Genomic DNA, 22664 nt, shown 5'->3' with positions numbered 1-22664 from the left:
TGGCAAACATTCTGCAGCAGGTCAAGGCAGAGGAACTGCAGGCGTGCTACAACAGTACACACAGTACTGACAGCAGGGAAGACAGTGCTATAGCGAGGCATTCATAGAATTCATGTGCAGAAAGTATTTATCAGAGGACAAATGTACCCACTCTTTCTGTTGTTCTGCCAGTTTTTCTGCCAAGCATTTTGCCAGGACAGGGTCTACTTTGGAGTCAAACTTGTTTGCGAACCAGTGCCCATACTTTAGAAGCCATCTTAATTCTGCGGCCCCATAGATGCAGACACTGCGAAGGTGGGTACCAGTGCAGGGAGGATACAAATGATCTTCAAGATAATTCCATTTCACCAGACGAGTTTTGCTTTGTAAGTCTGTTACGTCCTGGGCTGACCTTGGAACTTCCCCAGGGACCCCAGGAACACGTACAAGAGTGGCCCAGAAATGTTCATCTGGAGAGTATGTATCCCTTGACCACTCAAAAAAATCTTTTGCAAGAGAGCTTTCAAGGGTATATTGAATAAATTCTCGGCTTAAAACAAAATAGGCACTGCCTACAAATACCTCAATATTATGAGGTGGCGGATTCTTGGAAATGTTGGTTTTTACAGGCATCTGCGTGTATTCATAAGGCACTTTCATAAGTTCATAGTGATAAGTAAATCGCTCTCTCTTGCTACTGCTTGGCTTTATAGTTTCCAGCATGTTTGCTCCTCCGAGTTTCTTCAGTTCAGCAACCAACTCAAAATTTGACCTCAAAGGGAAATCTTGGCCACACAAATTAATAACATACTTCCAGGCAACAGAAGAGTCCATCAAATCAGACAAACAATTGAAATCCGCTTGCAGCCGTGAAATATGTGCATAGTCCACTGTCTCCAATTTTGATGCAATTAAAATATTGGGGAAACATTTAGCTAGATTGTTCATAGCAGATTTGAAACTTTTTGCTGCTTTTTGGTCATAATGGATGCAGTAAATATTTTGATGACTGTACAGTGAATGTATGAGCCTTTCTACCATTACTGCATCTTTGTGAACAACCAAAGAATAGGCAATTGGAAAACTCTCCTCCTCTGGAGAAACAAGTTTTAGGTGGTATTTCCTAAGTGAACGATACACATGGCAATCACTTGTTATTGCTACGACATCTTCATCAGCTAAATCAATTATTTCTTTTCTTCTTATCTCTAAACTCTTGCCAATTTCATAGGGATCTTGTTCATATATAGATGAACAGTTAATTTCATACTGGAACTCATGTCTAAGGTAGGAATACCTGTTTCTAACGTAAGGAGAAGTGCTCAAGAAACGCTCAACCAAATAAATGCCCTTAGAGGGAAAAAAGTGTCTTTCGACATGGAGGAGCTTCAGCAGTGCAATCAGCCACCCCGTAACACACAGGATCAAGATCTTCTTCCGTGCGGGACATTTGTAAGGACACTTGCGTCTCTTCATTCTGCAAGAAAATGGAGACATAACGGAATTTTAAATGAGGAGCAAAGCATCGGACACAATTCCAGCTTCTAACAAAGACATGCACACATCAATCTGGCTAAGCTTTATGCTTAGCAGGATAGGACACTGGAAATCTGCAGTTTCTTCTTAATCATCATGTTCATTCAGAAACAGATTTTACCACAATAATAGGCAAAGATTTCATTCCTCTGAATTAGCTGACTGAAAGCAATAAACCAACTCGAATTTCAGATGACTTCCAGCTAAATAAGAGTGTTGGAACAAGACTCCCACTGTTTATTTTCCAAACCTTTTTTTAGTTTCTTATGAGTCACAAACTGAAGTACAGCAACCCCTGCATTGGCAGAAACATGACTGTTCTCTAAGTGAGTAGGAAAGATGGTTTATTTTCCCGGAGTAACTCCAGGGGATTCAATGGGAGCAGCAAGAGGGTCTCTTGTGAGTCTGCAAAGAATGTGTGTTAATGGTAGATACTAGTATTTAAAAAAAACCCCAAAACATTAAACTGAAAGCTTTAGAATTCAGTCATAGCATCCTCATTGTCTCTAACACTGGTGCTGGCCCCTGAAGCTGTCCAAGAGGAAATGAATTTCCTTCTTGTCCTCTCCCAACAGGGCCTGACAAGCCCAAAGCCCTCCTTGTGTCCAGATTTCTTCTGGAAAATACTGCTAACCTGCCCTAAAGAAAGAGATGGTTGATGACATAGCACTTCCATCCACTGGAATGAGTATATTAAGTAACCTTTTGCAGGCAGGAGGGGTAGTAGTGAGCAATAGCACATCTATCCTGTTCTGTGCCGTGTAACACAACCTCAGATGCAACTGCAAAAACACATACACGGCCTCTTTTTATGCAGCAGGGTATTTAATAGCATTCCTGTGTAGCAACTTAACTGAGGTATTACCACAACAAAAGCAAAACCCAGCGATCCTCTTTTCGTATAGCTTCGCTTTACCGAGTTCAAGCAGCATTGTTGCTATCCCTGAATTAAAATTAGACCAGAGTCCACATCCAGGTAAAGCATTAAACTGAGCTCTACTTTGTCGCTAAATTGAACAGCTCCCAATATTTTCTTTTGAAAAGAAGCTGTTCCAGAATGCTTCAGAGTGAATAAAAAGGTGGGGCCACCAGAAGTGGCTCAGATGCCTGCAGATCCCCCGCATGCATGTAAAAATCAAGTATTGAGGTGTGCATGCAACATTTACTGCAAGACTAACTTAGGCATCTGTAGCAAGCTGCTGCTTCAGTTAAAGTGCAGCCTGTCAAGGTAGAGCTGCTTCATTAGCCTGTTCTCCCTGACTTCTCCTTTCCCTGTGGGTCTGTCTTCTTGATATTTCTCTTCTGGGGACAATAGAAAGGAGAAGGAAATGCCACCTCCTTGTTTTGCCTGGGGGTATCAGGTATAGGCTGGGGAACGGAGCAGGGTGAGCCAACACGTACCTATTTTGTGGAATCCAGACCTCAGCAGCTCTCTGCAGGTTTTACCAACAGCCTCCAGGTATGCTAACAAAGAGAAAAAACAGATCTATCTCTCCACAAAGCCAAAAATCCCACATTCCCCCTTAGCCAGCAGGCACTTCCCTTCTTCTCCAAACTAATCCTGTACCTGCATTCCTGGAGAAAAGTCACTCCCAAAAGCCCCTTCTAACCAATGCCTCGTTTCCAGCCCCAGCATGGAAGCCTTGCAAATAGGAACACAGCTCATCTGACCCCGTTTTTGTTTTGGAGAAAGGAGACCTGTGTGGTGCAATCTCTCTGTGAAGCACACCCTGCGCCTCTGCCTGGTGGCCTCTCTGGCTACCGAGGACAACCCTTACCACTTCTGGCTGAACAGGGACCACCTCTTCCAGGGCATGAATCTTCCTTTCCTCTCTACATCCTTCAAAAAGGCAAAAGAGAGCCTGGACAAAGAAAAAGGAGGGGGAAAAGCAAGCATATTCTCCACTGCTCCAAACCCCCTCTGCCTATGGTAGCCCTGGCCAGCTTCCACCTGGTGCCGAACATTCCGTTTCCAGGCAAACTAACAAAAAAGCCATTGTGCCATCCTTCCCTGCCTGGAACTACCAGTTTAGACCACTGGAGCCTGGTGCAGTCCGGAGTTAGACCAGAATGTGCAAGAGCACTGAGGACTCTCTCTTTGCAGCTGATGAGCAAAGGATACACACTCAGCTCCCTAAATATTCCTATGGTTTGCAGCACTGCCAACCACAATACACTATTGTGCCATATAAAGAGGTCATAGAAATCCAGAAGACTGTGGTGACATGGTTCCAACTCCCTGTGGAGGATGAAATTAAGGAGCACTGGTGAGAAATCTCAGCTCCTCCACCAAATCCCTTGTTTATGGAGGATTTCTCCCTGATCTTGGTCAGCATCTGGTCAGATGAGAGCATCCGGAGCCAGCAATTGCATCCACAGCCCCATCTGATCGTTTGTTTTTCAATTGTTGTTCAGTTTTTTGTACAACACACACTATACTACCATCACAGTGGTCCAGACAGAATCAGACCATGTGTGACCCCAGTCTTAAGTGCTCTCACGTCTCTACCAATATCCCACTGTCCCTCCTGCCCTGTCCTTATCACGTTAAATTCACACTCTCTTGCTGTTACCTCCGAAGTACTTCACAGCCGGGATCACTATATCAGTACAAGGACAACAGCTTTGCTCTTCAGGAACAAATCATTTGCCTCTAACCAGGATGAAGCTGGCTTCTGTGAAAGACCAGGATTTCTTGAGGAAGAGTGCAAGACCAGCGAATGGAAACCCTCGGGACAGAAGGGCCACCACAAATCTCATCAGGTTTTAATTCAAGTTCAAAACTCCTATTTCTTACCACATGCATCACTTGAAGCCCCACTCAGACTTAGCAGCGTACTGTCCAAAACCAGGACAACTGTACACGTAGTCCTCTCTGGAGGAGGAAGGAATGGACAACACAAGGCAGATGGGAATAGGCACCTAGAGCTACCTGAAGCACCCACGTGGGGTAGCATTGACCAGATGCTACCTCTGCTTGTCTTGATCACGAGTACTTTTTTCTTGGTGCTTCAATACCATACACAGGACCAACATTGTCTCTTTTGCACAAAGATTTTGTACTACGAAGGGAGCTTGGCATTGCCATCTTGCCTTGTTTGGTAAAATGTTTTCACTTTCTCTTCTACATGAGAGAAGACTCCTGAGGAAATTAATGGAACTGATCTCATCTTGCAACCAACACATACCGCACAGCTGGTCCATATACACACATATACAGCATCTAATCTGGTCAGGGCACTTACTAACTGGGATGTGAAGTACTGAATGGTTCAGAGAAGAGAAACAGACGGTTTTATTTATCCTTTGCATCTGTAACGCACGAACAAGAGGTGGCCAAAGAAAACAAACTTGCAACAAACATAAGCGAAACACATTCATGTTGCATAGGAACATGTGTTCTGTTACACATGTTCTTACAAAACACATGATCACAGCTTGTCATAAGGTACCTTAAAGACCATGAGCTCAGCAGGATTCAAGAAGCAATTAGGCAATCAGCTGGCTATTGAGAGTTTCCAGAGTTACCTTCTCCAATACATAAATATGGACAGAAAGCTAAATTCCCTGGAACTATGACATCAGGCATTTACCAGCTGCCAAGACTTCTGACTGGAAATTTTTACCAATAAAACTTTTCTTGTGACCATCACTTTGTTCTCTGAATCTGCTTTTATCTACTGCTGGACGTACTACTGAAGGATTGCTAGTTAGATCCACGACGGCAATATTTGTATCCCACACAGAGAATGGCTAGGTTTTCCACTGTGGTATTTTGCTGTCTTTTTTTTTTGTATTTTCTTCCCGGAAAGAAGCTGGTTTGGGCAGCTTTACATCTTCAAATCACTCACTTTCTGCAAATAAGCAAGCTGCACGTTGACAAAAAAGGAGGAACAAGGAGGGTGGTGGAAGAATTTCACATCCTCTTGAAAAAGTTCAGCCGCTGATCCAGTCCTTCTGCTCGCTGAATACTTTGTTGACCTTAGCAGAATAAACCCTCCCAAGGGGATCGAGCAAAGGCTGAGCCTTGCCACTCTTAAACCGAAACTCTCAGTCCTCCCTCCAAGGCATTCTCCAGCTAGGTGCAGGTGTCCATGTCTGCCTTTAGCAGCGATGCTGGGCTTGCAGAAGGACCAGAAAAGAGTCAGCGCTCTTCGAGCACGCAGCGAAACTCCACTCCCTCCTGTGTGTTTCCATCCAATGCGCATGTCTTGTTTTTGGGAGGCTGCAGAATTCTTCTGCAGATCTCCTGTGGCTCACACAACGTTCATAAAACTCTATAAAACCCGTAAAACCAGAGGACAGGCTTTTTCCCCTGTGTACTGAAAACATTGAAAGTTATGAAGCAAGCTATGGCCAGCTAAAAGCAGCGCTGGGAAGGAAGGCCAAGCTGAAGGCAAAAGCATGCTAGAAAATCCATGTAGGACATACACTAGAATTAGACCTTGTTTTCTACTGACCTGCAGCAACTGGGGAAGAGAGGGAGAATGTGGAAATACAAGCAGAGGAAATAACATGTATATGTCTAAAGACATTCACATATATATTTTGGGTAACACAGCAAAGGTTTAGGCAAGTAAAGTGAAGTACAGCCTGACCACAGGGGAATATCTGTGGGAGACCTGTTGCCTCAGTAGTCACTTCCAGCTGCTCTCAGCTACATGTGCAGAAGTTTATTTTCCCGCAAAAAATTAATGCCCTTCTTGCAAAGTACTGAATCTTACTCCAGCAATCATAAATATAAATTAATAGCTCATGAAGCTGCAAATTACTCAAGAGTGTGCAAGCCCCTACAGTGGGCACATTACAAACGTGATAAGCAGCATTTGCAGCCATACACCATCCATAGGCAATTTGTTTGTGTAAGTCACATGGCACATTTGATACCCAAGCTCGTACTGGAACATTGTTGTCGGGGAAGTTTCCTGGCTGCTACATGAGAAGCACCTGTGCCTCATCAAGACAGGTGCTGAGTCACGTTGGTTGGCTGGAGACCACGTGACCTATGGGAGGTTTAAAGGTGGGGCACTCCCAGGAGGGAGTGGGGCATTTCCCTCCTGGAGTTTGGAGTGGCAGGAGCCCCCTAGAGAGTGAGAGTTGGAGCTCTCTGTTGGACTAAGATAGTAGTGAGTCTAGAAGAGCCTTCTGATTGTGGAATACGTTGTGGTTGCAACAGCCGTTTGGTTGCAACCCATTGGAAGAAGACACAGGCAGTCCGCGACATCTGGTGACCCCGACGTGATTTGTCGAAACGTGAACTGCCTGGACCGCAGGGTGAACTGCGGTGGAGATAAAACCCAGCGAAGCTTGAGAGCAGCAGGAGCTGCGGATTGACCAGTTTTGACCTAGACACCTGGAACAAGGTGAGCCGCTGGGAATGGATATGAGACAGAACTCTGTAAAGGAAGGCCAGACTTTTGCATTTCTTGAATCTGCGATAATGGCTGCGGGGGCCAATATAAGAAGCAAGGATCTATATAATTTACTCAACTGGGCAGTGGAGCATGAAGACCTAGTGAGTCTCAGTGCCTCCTTTAACCTAGAGCTATGGAAGAAGTTGGGGGATAAGTTGCTTTATGAAGTAGTCTTTGAGAATAAGGACTCGACCAAAACTGACCTGTTGCGTACATGGGGGGCCTTGGATAATATAATTCAAGCAACAGATTATGTATCAATGGGCAAAGGTTTTGAGGAAGACGACGAACTGTCTGAGGGAGGACTGGCCTCAGACAGCACGGACAGTGAATTGGGTCTATCTTCACTGTTCAAGGAGATCAAGGAAGTTGCGGGGACTGGGCAGGGACTTTGCCCCACCCTGCAGGAGGTGTTAAAACGTCCCCCACCCTTTGCCCCAACAGCCCCCCCTTCCCCCATTATTATGCCTACGGCTCCGCCATTTGAGCAATTGGCCCCACCCTTGGCAACTTCATATCCCGCGGTATCTGGTTATCCAGCCCAGGTATGTTTGGTGCAGCCAATAATACTACAGCAAGTTATGACAATACTGCAAGGTATATCCCAGCAGTTAGCAGCTGTAGTGGAAACGCTGCAGCAGGCCATGACCCATCCTGCAGCAAGAGAGACTGCAGGAGAAACCTCTCAGCAGGCCATGACCCACCTTGCAGCAAGAGAGACTGCAGGAGAAACCTCTCAGCAGGCCGTGACCCACCTTGCAGCAAGAGAGACTGCAGGAGAAACCTTTGAAGCAAGTGATAGTTCTGCTGGGAAGTTACCAACCGCACCTAGACCAAGGAGAAAGTCGCCAGAATCCGCCTGTTTATTGGAATCAGACCCCTTGGGAGCGACTACAGTAACAGTTCAGCCTCATGACCCAGTTCGCTTCTGGGACGAGGTTAGAACAAAAGCAATAGAGGCCAGGGACTGGGACCTGGCTAAAGCTCTGGGGGTACCAGTTAACAATAAAGAATCATCTATAACAGAAATGAGGGGAGGGCCTAGTGCGTTCCCCGTGGCACTAGCCCTTCCGGGTTCCCTACGTGTTAGGAAGCAGAAGTGTTATAGATGTGGAAACCTGGGACATATAAAATCGGAATGCCCAGGACGAAGAGGTCAAAGGTGGACAATAAATGCCGGAAAAGTTAATGGCTTGGTTAATTGCCATAAATATGGAAAACAGAGATGTTACAGGTGCGGGAAAATAGGCCATATTGCTAGGCAATGCGAATCAGAGGTTTACACTAACGGCTGGCCGAGAAATAAAAGAATGAGAAAGCGTATGCAGATGTATAATGGTCCGGACAAAACTTTTGCGGGAGCGTTATGGCAGCCACAGGTTGATCAACAGAAAAAGCAGCCACAGCAGCCAAGGTGGATGTATCCGTCGTTGCCGGATCAATGGATATACCCGCCGTCACGTCACGACAAAAAATGAGAAAACGGCGACGGAAAATGGAATTGAAACGTTGGAAACCCCTAAAAGGCTGCGAGGCAATTTTTTTTTAAAAGAAAAGGGGGAATTGTCGGGGAAGTTTCCTGGCTGCTACATGAGAAGCACCTGTGCCTCATCAAGACAGGTGCTGAGTCACGTTGGTTGGCTGGAGACCACGTGACCTATGGGAGGTTTAAAGGTGGGGCACTCCCAGGAGGGAGTGGGGCATTTCCCTCCTGGAGTTTGGAGTGGCAGGAGCCCCCTAGAGAGTGAGAGTTGGAGCTCTCTGTTGGACTAAGATAGTAGTGAGTCTAGAAGAGCCTTCTGATTGTGGAATACGTTGTGGTCGCAACAGCCGTTTGGTTGCAACCCATTGGAAGAAGACACAGGCAGTCCGCGACACATTGTCACAGAGGTAAAAGTGCAACTATAAGGCTTGAGAAGACAATTGAGCCAGTGGCTACTTCTCTTGGCTTTTATAATACAGATTTCTATAACGGCATAGAAATGTTTAATTTCTACTGAGAGACTGTAACTGCTTGAAATGTTAACTGCTTGCAAGCTGAAACCAAAGGAAAGGCTAACTGAAGTTAAATTAAAGCCTGCTTTTAGGATTCTTTTGGGAGAGGAAAAAAAAAAGTATTAAAACAATTCTTAATCTAGCTCTGCTGACTCATAACATTTCTACACACCACCAGGCATTTACCCAGGACTTTGGGGTGTGGCTAGTCCGGATTTGTCATGAGCAAAGGCTGCAGCACATCACGTGCATATCTGACTGGGCACCTCTCTATCGGGAGGAAGCAACACCCACAGCACCCCGCTCCTCCCCTTCTCCTTGCCACACCAACTGTGGTGCAGCCTGGGCTCGGCGACTGGGCTTTTGGGTGCCAAGAGGGAGACGGGACAGGACTCAGCACGAGAGCACAGCCGCCAGACAGTGACTTTCTCCCATGCCTGTCCTTCACCATCCCATCCCTCCAGGAGTCACTCCAACTCCTGTGCATGGGAACGAGGGTGAGATTGCATGGCCAGGCACTCGAGGAGGGCAGGAGCCCCAGGTCTTCACCAGGCATAGGACTTCTGACATCCCACTCTGTCAGCCATTTGAACAAATGGGTGCCTTTGCATTTCACTGGAACTCCCAAAAAACAACCATGTTGTCTCAAGTCGATATATTGTTTCAACTCAAAAGAAACATTACCTATTTCAGAACTTTTTATTTAAACTGAACTGAAAAAAGTCTAAAAGAAATGCAATTTTGAACGGGAACAAAATATCAGAGATGGAAACAATCCCTATCTTGGCTTGTTTTCCATCTTACCTTTTTTGTTTCATCAGAATTAAACTGGATTAGAGCATCATTTACATCTTTGTTTGCATTTTCATAATAAAAAGATGTTGCATCATTCTCTTCTATAAGAATTTGTAGAGAGTAGCCAGGCAATCCTGGCCTTCAAGGATGATCTGATGGCCTAAGTGATGATCTGCCTGCCTAAAAAGCTTTTCTGCAGTTTCACCTGAATATTGTGCAATTTTTGTCACATTCTTATCTAAGCTCACTGGCTAAGGCCACTGTGCACTATCACAGAGGCAGCAAGGTGATCGCAAATGAAGCTTGTAACTCTCCTATATTATTTGATTTGTATTATTTATAGTTCCATAACATCAAACATCTAAGATGCAGCAGAAACAACACCAATCAGTGTAAGCCGGAGTTAAATTAGCTTTGAGTGTGCCTGCTTGAAGTTTCACTGTATTAACCAAATCACTGCAAAACTGGACCTTTCAAACTGGGACAGCTTCTCGGTGCTATGCAGATAAATAGATCGTCACGGTTCAGCGGGTGAACTGCATATCTGGGGTAGCATGGGATAAGTCCTACCAGCCCAGCATCTCTTCCATGGAGAGAAGCAGACCACACATACACAGAGGAGTGGGGAGAAGTCGTGCCCACCTCTGTGTAAGCCCACAGCCCTGGAAAGATAAATAGGAGCTGCTAATGCTGTGTGTTGGAGGAACAGAACAGTCCAATATTAACAAGCTGAGCCTCTACATTATATGAGATGTGGTGCTCCAAATTTTTGCTCTGAAAAGCCTCCTGTGAGCATGCAAATTAATTTATTGGGAACGATATTTTTTACAAGGTGCACACTCACTCCTTCCAAGTAAAAGCAAGTTTAAAGCACCAGTTCTACTGAGAAACCATATAATCACACCATCATGCATGATTTCATAGAATCATAGAATGGCATGGGTTGGAAAAGACCTTTGAAGGTCATCTAGACCAACACCCTGTCACAGGCAGGAACATTTCTGCTGGACTGCTTGGGGGCTGTCCCACAACATCTAGGAATATTTTATGACAGGGAGCAGAAGGCAATGTGGTTAAATTACCCAGAGTGGTTCTGGATTTGGCCTCGAAGAAAACCAGCAGAGAACCTGTCCTTTATCTTGGTTGCTGTACCAGGCATCTGAGACTCATCTTGCCTGATGTTTGCCAAAGCACCTGAGGTCCCTTCACAGCTGGTGGAAAGATATAAGGAACTGCAAAAGACCATCAGTTCATCCCAGAGCACAGGCTGTGAGACAGGCTAGACAAGGCACCCCCAGGAAAGTCACTGAGTCACTGCGCCTACAAGGAGCCAGGATAAAAGCCCAGCTTTTGCACAAGCACTGCAAGTTCTGCCAGCTCTGCCTGCAATGGCACAGCCTTGGTGCACCTCCAGTGTGAAGCATTCTGGGGGCAGCAGCATTGCACTCGACCCTGATCCTTGATCCTCTGCCAGTAACACAACGGTAACTCCTCCACCCTGGAGCAGTGCTCAAGAGTGACAGAGAAAAGCCAGCCTGGAAGCTGCTCTGGTCAGCACGAGCCTGAGCCAGACTGGAGAACTGAGCTCCCACTCTGGCTGACCTCCAACGGCTGGTATCCACCAGGGTTATGGCCGTCTTTGAGGCTGCCCCTCTATAAAGGTTTAAGGAGAGATTCAAGCAACCCAGAGAAACAGACAGGTTCCCTTCAGCAGTGCAAAGAAAATGGCAGGTTTTGGGCTCGTGCTGCCTCTCTGAAGGCACATCTCCACTTTACCGAGACCTTAATGATTTACATATGGAGAGCCTGGCTCCTGAGAGAGCCCAAGGTTTTACTGCTGCTCCTCACACTATTGTTTCCACTGTTTCCATAAACCCCGTGTACACGGAGTAACATCAGCTCCCAGTCCGTGCAACACAGCGATGCCAATGTCATTCTTGCATGGGAGGAGGCTGCCACTCCCTTCACCCCGATCAGCAACAAATTACCAACTCTCACATTCTTCTTGCTCTGCATGGCAAGTCTCATCTGCAGTACACAGAATCAACCACCTCTTGCATCCCTGTATCAGCAGTACAAATCAAAAAATATGAAAACCAACTATCTTGCAGCAAAAAAGACAGTAGACCCTCCTGGCACTGAAGAAGCAGTCTCAGCCCCTCCAAAAGCCTCTGCTCCTATTTTGCAAATGACTTATCTATGGCTACTAGAAATAGCCTTCCTGGGAATAAAACAGTTTCCAAAAAAAATACGATAAAATTTTAAAATAACAGCTGCATTATTTAAGGTAATTTTTCTTTAAATCAGAAGTCAAAGACCTGTGGGTATTTACATTATAACATCTACTCTTTTCTCCTCCTCCCCTTCTAGCAAAAAATCTTACAGAGCAAACTCAACCATGAAAAATAGTGAAGGTTCGGACAAGCTACATTTGGTAGACTCCATTTGTAACTAAACGCACCCAATTAAGAGTTTGCTTTAACCAGTCCAAAAAGGCCAAATGTGTCACTGGCCTCATCAAAATCTGTGGTCTTCTTCAAACCTTTCCTGCGCACTGCAGAGGTGCTCCCGGTTTGTCTGTGTTCAGATCCCACTGATTTATTAACAGCTCGTCAACCACTTTGTTTGAGACTTGTCGTGGGTTAGGCCGATCCGGCAACTAAACCCCACGCAGCTCTCCCACTCCAGTAAAATGGAGAGGAGAAAAATGTAATAAAAGAGCTGAGGGTCGAGACAGGAACAGAGGAGCACCCACCAACCACGGTCCCGGGCAAAAGAGGCTGTTTTCTTAAAGCAAAACTATTTATTAACAGCTACCTACAAAGAAAAAAGCACACAAAAACGGTTACTTCAGAGGATAACAAGAAAACAAGGCCAGGTCTTAAAAACAACACCACTCCCCCCCTTTTTGCCTCTTCTTCCCGGCTCTACTTCCTCCCCCAGCGGCGTAGGGGGGCAGGGAATGGGGGAGTGCAGGTCAGTTCATTCCAAGTTGTTACTGCCACTTCTCTTAAAGGAAAAGGAGTCCTTACACCATTGTCCCTTGATCCAGCGGATCCCCTACTCACAGCGAAAGCGTGAATCCTGCCCGCTAGGAGGCAAATCCTTACCCCATCGGATTTGCCCCAAGCGCGGGCTTTACCAGTCCTGGACCTTTAAGGAGCTGTAGCCACTCGCTCTGGCGTGGGTCATCATACAGACTTTAAATGCGCTCCGGCGTGGGTTGTCATGTCAACCTTAAATGCGTCTCCATGCAGACTTAGATGCGTAAACGCGTAAATGCGCCTCGCCCTGTGCCCATGATTCACAATTGTCTCAGGCTCAGGCATCTCCTTTAACGAAGCACCTCCCCATCGGCGGGGGTCATCCCACGGACTCTAGACGCGTACCGTGCTCAGGCTCTGGCATCTCTTCTCGACGTGGATCCTCCACGGGCTGCGAGTGGGTCTCTGCTTGCTCCACCGAAGACCGGTGGCAAAGGGGCTGCTCGCAAGGGGGACTCAGCCGCGGCACACGTTGTTCCGTTCTATCTTCACTGACCTCTTATCTGTGTGGCCGTTTCTCTTAGATTTCAGTCCTTTCTGGGTGAACTCGGCCCGGTGGGCGCCCCGGGAGTGGGGCTCTCCCCAAGCTCCCCAAGCGCCTCCGCCGCCGCCATCCTTGACGGCAATTCGCAGAGGCACCGATTGGCTCAAGCCCCGAGGGGGATGGGAGTCCGGTCTGATAAGCTGCCACCCGGACCTCCCCCACCACTTCAAACCATGACAAGACTACAAGGGATTTTGCAACTCCCCAGCACTTTGTTCCCTTTCCTCACTGTGTCTTTTCTGATAACAGCTTGTGCTTGTGCTCCACTAAACACAACTGCTTCAGTGATTAAAGGCAGAAGCTGCCAGGCAGATCTACAGAGCCCACAAGCTCCCAGGATGCTGCCTGCAGACTGGAGCTGTCATGAGCCGCCCAGGTCCATCACAGAAAACCTGTGGGGGCCAAGACGTACCAGAAAACTCCCTGCGGGCAGAAGGATGAAAATCCTGCTTTGGAGGTTGGGTTTTGTCCAGGCAGGCTGAAGGGATCTCTGCTTGGAGTGAGCTGGCCCCATAGAAAAGGAAAGGCACTCCAGATAGAGCTGAAAGCAACAGGCCAGCAGCAGGACACACAGGCAGGGCTACGTAAGGAAGCCTGTGACCTGTCCGCCTGCAACAATCAACGCATCACAAATTTCCTGAGGAAGGCAAGGTATGTATCAGCCAATGTCCACTGGCCTCCTTGCTCTGGCCTCTGCCAGTCCTTCCTGAAGGATCTGTTCAGTAGGTAAGAAAAAGTCCAAGCTCAACCACCAGCTACATTGAGCTACAGAAAAATAAAAGCCATGATCTCCCTTAACGTGTAGCCCTGTCGATTTTATCCTGCTTCTTTTCTACTTTATCATTACCCATCAGAGAGGTCTGTGACTCTACAGTTGGCTACGGATGCCACAAATGATTTCCCGTGTTCTGCCAGATGGCCAGCTGGTAGGAACAACCTGTTTATCTCTTGTCACGTCAGATTGGGAATGGTTAATCCAGCGCGTGGAGTGGCGAGACAAGTTGGCTGATACCAGAATAGAGATTCTTGCAAAATTCAAGGTACAAGCAGGCAGTGCTCTCTCCTCAGTGGACTTGAAATATATAGTACTCTCTATGAATCCTGTTGTGAGGCAACCTGCTTTCGTGCTTGCTGCAAAGCAAGAGTTAAGTGGAAAGGTAAGTCCGTGGAAAAAGAGGAAACAGAGACAGCGGATGCAGGGGAGCAGGAGTGCTCCTACCCCACCATGTTGTTTTCTCTCCCATGCAGAAGCCCTTCTGCCAACGCACAGCACAAACCAGGCTCCTTGCTTATCACTTAGCTTAAAAAAATAAAAAGAGAATGGGTGCTGAGAAGGAGCAGCAGAACAGAGGTTGGGAAACGATGCATGAGGAGAACAGAGAGAGGGATCAATGAGGGTAAGTGCTTTCACGTAGGCAGCATTAACAACAACAATAAAAAAAAAAATCAAACAGAGCAGCAAAACAGGTGCTTTCTCTGACTCACTGCTCCCCCATCCCTCAAAGGCATCTGAGCCAAAACCAGCGTCTACACCTTTCCTTGGAAACCAGGTGACAATGTATTTCAGCAACCAACACCAGTACCATATAATAGCAGGAACTATGGGAATAATTCCCTCTCTTCCAGGCAAAAACACTTTGGGCAAAGTTCTCCCTGAGAAAATATCTCCGCTTAATACACACCTGCTCTCATAGCAATGTAAACTTAGTCGAGTTGTTTGCATGACCAACCGCAGAAAGACGCAGTTAGTTCCTTCTGGTTTTCCCTCTACTCTATACAAATCAAGTCACTTGATGGGTCTCTGAGGAAGGTAGAGGGGATAACATTCCTGGGAAGCTGAGGAAGAAGGAAAGTAATGATGTGCTTTGCTAAGTGTTTTTTTTAATTTTTTTAGTGAACAGCCTGAGTTAAACTTTTGACTTCACTTGATTATTGTGCTGCTAGCTAGGAAAGTTAATTTATTCATGTGCTAGTATTTTCTGCTGCTAGCTGGTTACTTCCATTGCAAAATTATCTATTGAGAGGGATCACAGAGCTTCTGCAGCAGTACTTTTTATTGGCATTAAATCTTGATCAGTTGATTCTATCGAATTTGCCTGGTTTTCCACCCACCTTCCCTGCACTGGAGCCTCAGCCTGTGCCCCTGTAACACAGTGGCTCCCACTACCAGTCTCATTCCACACAGCTCACCCTCTTGTTTTGGCCTGCTCGATGTAAGCTTAGATCTTCTCTAAACGGTGGATGACTACAGAGCTAAGTAACTAAGATGACTTACATGTTGCCTTATGGACCTCTAATTGTGAGATGTGGAAAAATACGCCAGTACCTCCAGACCCAAGCCTAATTAAACGATACCCTTACCAATTTTAAGATACTGAAGGCTTAAAAGAACACAGTGCCCCAAGGAAAAGCAAAACCAAAAATCTACAGTTTACCACAGCCTGTTTTGTGCTTCTGAAAGAGGAAAGAAAGCTTCTCACCACATGTATGAGAAAGACAGGTTTAGCAAAGATTTGGCAATTACGAGTATAACATACAGCTTTGTTCCAGTGCTAAAAGTGACGACTCTTCGTTGCACGGATACACAGATCTGTGTTTCCTAACAGAACCTGCTGTGCTGACAGTAAGTTGTTTGGCTTGTCTGTCTGCCACTCAATCCCAAATCTCTGTATGTTCTTTAGAAAAGGCTGGGTGCTCTTTTCTAGTTGCCTCCAGTACATCGGTGATCCCCACAATTGCAGTAAAACATCTGACATTAATTCCTGCATGTCTGTGTCCCAGAGGTATGTTGAGGTAAAGAAAGTTTGTGTCTCTGCACACTGGCCAGGAAAAGAGGTGGGCGACTTCTGCAGGGTCATGCCAGAAGACAGTAGCACCACAGAGGGGTGAACTGGCTCCCTGGCATCCCCAACTAACCCGAACTGCTTTACAATAACTTTTGATGGAAGCTGTTCTGGTGGAAGCCTGAAAAGAAGAATCTCTCGGCAAATCACCAAACTGGTCTGTCCTGCTGGTCAGAGGATTTACAGCCCTGTTAGTGCAAGGAGGTGTTTAGGGATAGTCAGCTATGGAAATTCTTAAGCCTGATTGCTTATACTCTGAGTATTTAAGTTCTCTGACTTTAACAGATGGCAGTATTCGTGTTTGTATTAAGGACTTAATACACCATAAAGGCAGGAGTTAAGATTTGGGTTTTTTTAATTAACTATTTTATAAAACCACAAAACCCCGTAAATAGAGTTTACTCACTTCTAATTTGGGGCAATATAGAGTTTAACAGCTTCGCTCTGACTCACACGAGAGTTTAAAATAATACTACTGCTACGGTGGAGAGAGGGTTAACCTTTACCCCCAAAACTACCGCAAAACATGAAAATCAGGCCCAAAGGGCCCAGAACTTGTGTACATTGGCAGGGAGTAGCACCGTAAAAGAGGGTGGAAATTTCCTGTTAGATAGGGAGGCAGGAGAAACTGCACAGTGCTGCGGAAAAGCTCCCATTAACAGCTCAAAATATTTCTCCACTTCCTTTACCTCTCCACCAAGCTGCTTGCAAACTCTCGTCTGCGAGCTCCCTCTGTAAATCACCCCCTTCCAGTCAATTCTTCCCGCACCCATGTCTTCACTGCCACAGTCTCAGCTTGTCACATCAGCAAGATCATTTCAAGGAGAGACGCAGACCTACCTCCTGGACTTTGCTTTGGTCTCTTCCCCTTGCAGAGCTCTTTAGGATGCTCTGTCCCAGAAGATCAACATGGGCACGGCCAGCTCAGTGGCTGAACAAAGTCCTGGTGTCTGCTCCATCCTGCCGGTGCCCGTAGCCTTCAGCTTTATCGGTGTTTCAAGCGTGTATGAAGTCGGATGTACAGAAGTAGCAGGGACAACATTATTGCTTGCAAAGATTCAGAAAGAAAAGTGTAAAATATTAGCTGAAAAATAGCGAGTATGGAGGCTCTGTGTGCTAAGCCGTGGAAGCCATTATCTGTATAATAAGCATATATTTTTGTTGACTTGTATACCATTTCTAAGCACCAAGAAGACAGGGGAAAAAAAAAACATAAAAAGAACAAATCACATAAAAAAAACTGATTTCCTTCTACATCAGGGTGAAGAGGACTCAGGGGAGAGGCAGGAAAACACCCAGATGTGACAAGTTTCTGTCAAAAGCCTCACCGAGTTCAAGACTCACACAGTACTTTGGGTACCGAGACTTCAGGTCTCAGAGATATTGCTCCTCCACAGGTAAAACAGCTCTGCCACCAAGCCAAGGCCAGAAATTTGGGCTACTGGTATCACCCCCACAGTCCCGGTGACACTTTCTGAAACTGTTTAGACGCGATAATCTGCATTGCAAGTTCACCTATCCATAAGTACCTCATATGATATACAACATCTCTAATACGGCAAGAAACAAATTTTTGTGCTATTATACCTAAGCTTTGTGTCAGTAATGGATATAAGGAAATTTGAGGAGCTAAACATTGTACTGTTTGCATGTACCACAAACAAATACTGTGCTATTTTCCCTCAAAGAAAGCACAGCAGCGGTACTCCTAAGGTAGATGTAGTGTTCTCCTCCTTTCCATTCACATTTCAACCAAAGTATTATGCACACCAGCCTTCTCTTCATCACCAGCCTTCCAGATCATACGGATTTATAAACCACATATCCTGTACTACAAAGCTTATTACTTTCACTCCGTTCTCCAGTCTGGCAGGAACAGGCTGAATCTCATAAGCTCCAAAGGGAGGTCTGGGTGCCGCAGATCCATGGGATCCTGCAGTCCTGCCTTAGCTCAACGGGCCCAGCATGGCGAATTTGTAAAGGCAGAACAGTTTCCAAATTCCCTGCTTAATATTTGGCACTCCCTGTATTCATAAGATGTGCTGTGGCATGACAGTAGCTGAGTCAACTTTACCCATTTTCAGTGTGATGGGGTGGGGCATACAATGGGTAATGGTATCAAATGTTATTAATAGATAAAAAAATTAAGAAAATAGAAATACAGAGATTATGGGAATTTCCTGTGAGACAAAAGCTGACAGCACATGCAAAATTGAAAAAAGTCTGCAGACAGCTGTGCATCTTTTGCATAAGATTTAGGGTGCTGACTTGTCCTTTCCTGAAAACGAGCATGCAGAAAGACCACCCCCCTCCATCAAATGATGCACCACAAAAACGCACCCAGGCCAATTGCACTCGCAGCATCAATCCAAAAAGGAAAAGGTCTTTGATTAACACCAGGGGATCCTGCGCAGGGCAGTGGCTAGCTTCCTGACACTCCACGCAAGCCACATTGTGGTGAGACAACACAATAGAGCATGAGGATGTGTGGGTCTCTGACGGGCTGGCATGTACCCCATCATCCGCTTAATGATGTGTCTGAGTGTGATGCAATTAGAGAACTCCTCTTTCTTCACAGTTGTCTTTCTTGTACTCAAAGCAGAGGGACCTGCATGTCACACTTGGTCACATCACAAATTCTGGTGAAGCCCTCTTCACTTTTAAGTTTTTCAGTGAAAGGTCTGATGAGGCTTGACTTGTTGACAGAGTTACACAAAACTTATCTCCCTTGTTGGATTGAGCGCCCTACAGCTTATATTCCAGAAATTAGGTTTTTGTGACTCATTTGCTGCATCTCTTAGTTCCTTTATTGGTATTTCCTGGGAGATCTCAAAAGCTGGAGTCACCGTATGACTCCTGGCGCCTTTCTGTAGCGGTAACAGCTATGCAGAGACCGTAAGCTCCTGCTAGAGTACTCTTAAGCATCATCTGTTAGTGAGACCAAACTGGCTTCATCAGCACACATCAGGACAGCCTTACCCACTTCCTACTTGAAGTCACTTTGTTGCGTAGGTACACAGTAACCACCAAGGCTAACGGCCAAGCAGGTATGTCAGCATCTCTCCTCTGCTTCACTCCTAGCCCTGACCAACAGCTAATGCATTTCCAAAATCCCTGCACCGCCCTTTACTGAAATCTTTCTGCTGAAGTCTGAAAATTATCTGTTTCCATTCCATTAGTGGACATAAAGCTTCTTGAAATCATACTGTACATTGTGGACACCCGCTGAGGCCCTCAGCCCTATCTGGCCAGGCTAAACAGCTGCCAGGCTGACAGGATCCCCGTGATCAACAATCTCTGGACTTATCTGTTTGCTCTCAACAAAATGCTTCAATATTTTCTGGGCTTCCCTAGATCCTATACATCAGCACTCACCAGTTTCTTTCCACCTAATGACAGCACACAACTTTAACCCTTGGTGCTCTTTTAGTTTTACCTTTGGTTAATTTGTCCTAGTTCACCTGGACTTCTTCTGAAGAAGTTCAGAGATCTATTCTCAGCCAATAAGGCATTTTTAAGATGATCACAGACAGCCTGTTGAATGACTACAATAATGTGCACATATTAGGCCAGAAAATAGCATGCATAGCATAGGTTATCATCCACAAAATCTACAGAACCCAATACACAGTGGTTTTCAGTACCTGGTCCCCTTTCCTGCATCTCCAGTGTAATCCCAGCAGTAGCGTTGTGCCAACACAAGCAATTCAAACTTGAATGTATCCCTTATCACCATATCTGAGAATCCCTTATCACCATTACTGTTTTTCAAAAAGTTGTAGTCCTTAAGAATTGCTTATTTATATTAATCATATGTCAAAAAGCATTAGTCTGAGTGTTAGTGATCTTTAAATGCCTTTACAGTTGGGCATACAGGAAAACACCCAAGAGCTGGAACAAAACCTGTATCAGATATGTAAGACCAAAAACCACAGGTGCACAAATATAGTAGTGTCTCACTTCTCTTCCTACGATGATCTCAGAAAAAGTTACATGCATGGAAGAACAGGCACATCACATCACATCCATAGGGCACATCCAGCCCAGGATATTGTCTCAGAATATGCAAAAGCAGATGCTTGGAAAGAGGAGAAAGAGCAGAAGGAGAACAAGTACTCTCCAACACCTTCTCCACATGCACTTCTGGTTTCAGTTCTCTTACAGTTCAGCAGTTTCCAAAGCCAGGGGTTACAACTTTCTACTTCTCATGAAATTTCATTTTCTTCTATCCAGTTGGTTTTGAACCCACATAAGTTTTCTGACGTTCGGTAGACTGGGAGGGGACAAAACACTCTACAGCTGACCTGAGTATTGTGCAAAACCCCACCTTTTCTTGCTTGTTTTCAATCTTTTGCCTTCCAGAGTCACTTGACTGTTGTAGTTCTTGGTCTAAAAGACAGAAAGCAGCTCTTTCCTGTTCACTGCCTCCACTCCAGTCACAGGTTTATCTACCATATCTACACCTCAGTTGTTTCTCTCCCAAGCAGTCAAATACAAAAAGATTACTATTAAGGAAGTTTATTTATTTTAAGAGGTTACTATTAAGGAAATTTGCCTAACTCTAAATGAAACAGGCTGGTTTATGGACTAGATCTTCGGAACAAGTCAGGAGATGTTCAGCGGAGCAGATCCTCAGGTGGGACACAGTCGACAAATTAACATCAAGGGAAGTTCTCCTTTAGGCTCCCTTCCTTAAGCCTTACTTTGATATTAGTAAGTCTGTTCACCCCATAATGACAAGAGAGGCTGCTACCGTCTCTCCTCGAGGTAAAAACCCTTGTATTTCTGGCAGATCTTTGCTGTTCTGTTACTTTTTGTTTCCTCACAAGGAAAAAAAACCTCTTTCCGTACTAAAGGAATGAGTAAGTGCACTCGGCAAATCAAACGCAGCTACAGACCAACGCGTCCGTTTTCAGCAGTTTACTGAAAGACTTTTAGAAAAACCCACGAGAGACTTCAACCAACACCACAACAAACCGGGTTCCCGTTACCAAACCACTCGTTAAGTTGGTGTAACTGTTGCTCCTCAGAAAAGCTGATGCGGCCGCAACAGCTGGGCACACCTTCTGCGAGCCGGGCTGCGGGCAGGTGCGCGCCCTGACTCCAAAAGCCTGAAGCCTCTTAACAGCTGCCTTTTTCTGTTCCTTAGACGAAAAATCCCCTCGTAATTAACTTTTAAGACGCGCGGCGCCTTCTTACCGGAGCTCCCCGCCAGCACCGGCACCGACCTTCTTTCTCCTCCTCCTCCTCCTCCTCCTCTGGCCGCCACCAGCGCCGCGCCGCGCCCTGCCCAGCCCGCCCGCCCCCGCCGCGCGACCGCGGAGCCACGCAGCTGCCGCCCCTTCTTCTTCTTCTTCCTCATCCTCCTCCTGCTCCCGAACTCCGCCGCCGCGGCCGAGCGACCAAGCTTGCGACTATGGCCAAGCCGCCGGGAGCTGCTGCGGCCCCCAGCGCGCCGGTCCGCGCAAAAAGTTAGGGTCCTGCTCCGCGGGCCGGGCCGGGCCGGGCTGGGCAGGGCTCTCCCGCTGCCGCTGTCCCGGGACGTGCCCGCCGGCAGCGCACTCACCGGAGCGGAGCGCGGCCGCCCCGGGCCGGCAGCTGCGAGCCGGGCGCGCTCCTCTGCTCGGCGGCGTGCGCGGGTGTGTGTGTGCGGACATGTATGCCACACGGCATCCCATGACGTGGAGGAAAAGGAGGGGCAGCCGCCTGCCCCGCAACCTGGCGGGCAGGAGGAGGAGGCAGCGGTGAGGTGCCCGGGAGCCGGCACCTGGGCTCCGGAGGAGCCCGTCGCCTCCCTGATGTCCCTCCGGCAAACGCGGCGCGGACCTGTCCCGCTGCCGCCCCCCGGGAGGCGGGAGCGCAGGTCCGGCTTTGCAAACGCTGCGGCGGGAGGGAGCCCGCTCCGGTGGGCGACGGGATGGGGCTGGGCAGGGACCCGGTGCCGCCGGCCCGGCCTCCACGCCCCCCCTCCGCGGAGCGGCTGCGGCGGCCCCTGCGCGGCTGCCCTGGCAAAGCGGCCCCGGGGCGGGCGGCGGGTGCGGGGGGTGCCCGGCGGCGGCTGCTGCTGCTGCTGCTGTTTCGAGCGAAGAAGCGGCGGTCTGGCTTTAAGTCACTGCTAAGAGTGAAAGGGGCTGCCCTCGCACTGCAATACTGCAGTTCCCCGAGGACTCCCAGGCAAAGGCCGGTGTTTTAAGGTCAGGCTGAGCTGCCAGGCTCTGCTCTGCCAGGGTCTGCCCGACCGGTGCACGGATTCGGTGGGAAATTTGGAAGGCGCCGCCAGAGCGCAGAGCATGTCTGCTGCTGTAGCACAGACCCTGCAGCTAGGCACGGCCGTGACAGCTCGGCTGAAGGTTGCTAATCGTTTAAGCCACTGTAAATGAGTTATGTGTAACCGCGCGCCTCAGCTCCTTCCGCTCCTTCCACAGAAACGTAAGTGAAATCAAAAGGACACAGCAGCTGGACAACTCACCTGAGGGTTATTCCACTATAAAAATACTGGTGTTACGTGATAAAA

At 47.0% G+C, this 22664-nt stretch overlaps 2 protein-coding genes across 3 annotated transcripts in view; one reads left to right on the top strand and one right to left on the bottom strand.

Moving 5' to 3' along the window:
• HMGCR (3-hydroxy-3-methylglutaryl-CoA reductase) overlaps positions 1–22664 on the top strand; it is a 213999-nt gene that overhangs the window by 87245 nt on the left and 104090 nt on the right. The gene's annotated exons all lie outside the window — the stretch shown is intronic.
• On the bottom strand, positions 36–21377 carry GCNT4 (glucosaminyl (N-acetyl) transferase 4). Of its 2 annotated transcripts, none has more exons than XM_086629493.1 (2): positions 21350–21377; positions 36–1456 (listed from the first exon to the last, which is right to left on the bottom strand). In XM_086629493.1, exon 2 carries the CDS (start codon positions 1453–1455, stop codon positions 88–90), a length of 1368 nt encoding a protein of 455 aa, XP_086485619.1. In that variant the 5' UTR covers position 1456; positions 21350–21377; the 3' UTR covers positions 36–87. The 2 variants fall into 2 exon arrangements, with proteins under 2 accessions (XP_086485619.1, XP_086485620.1); XM_086629494.1 differs by lacking the exon at positions 21350–21377 and adding an exon at positions 2917–2928.

This window comes from Tauraco erythrolophus, chromosome Z, assembly GCF_009769465.1.
Source record: "Tauraco erythrolophus isolate bTauEry1 chromosome Z, bTauEry1.pri, whole genome shotgun sequence".
In the NCBI taxonomy this organism is placed as follows: Eukaryota; Metazoa; Chordata; class Aves; order Musophagiformes; family Musophagidae; genus Tauraco; species Tauraco erythrolophus.
This window is presented reverse-complemented; position numbering and strand designations above follow the sequence as displayed.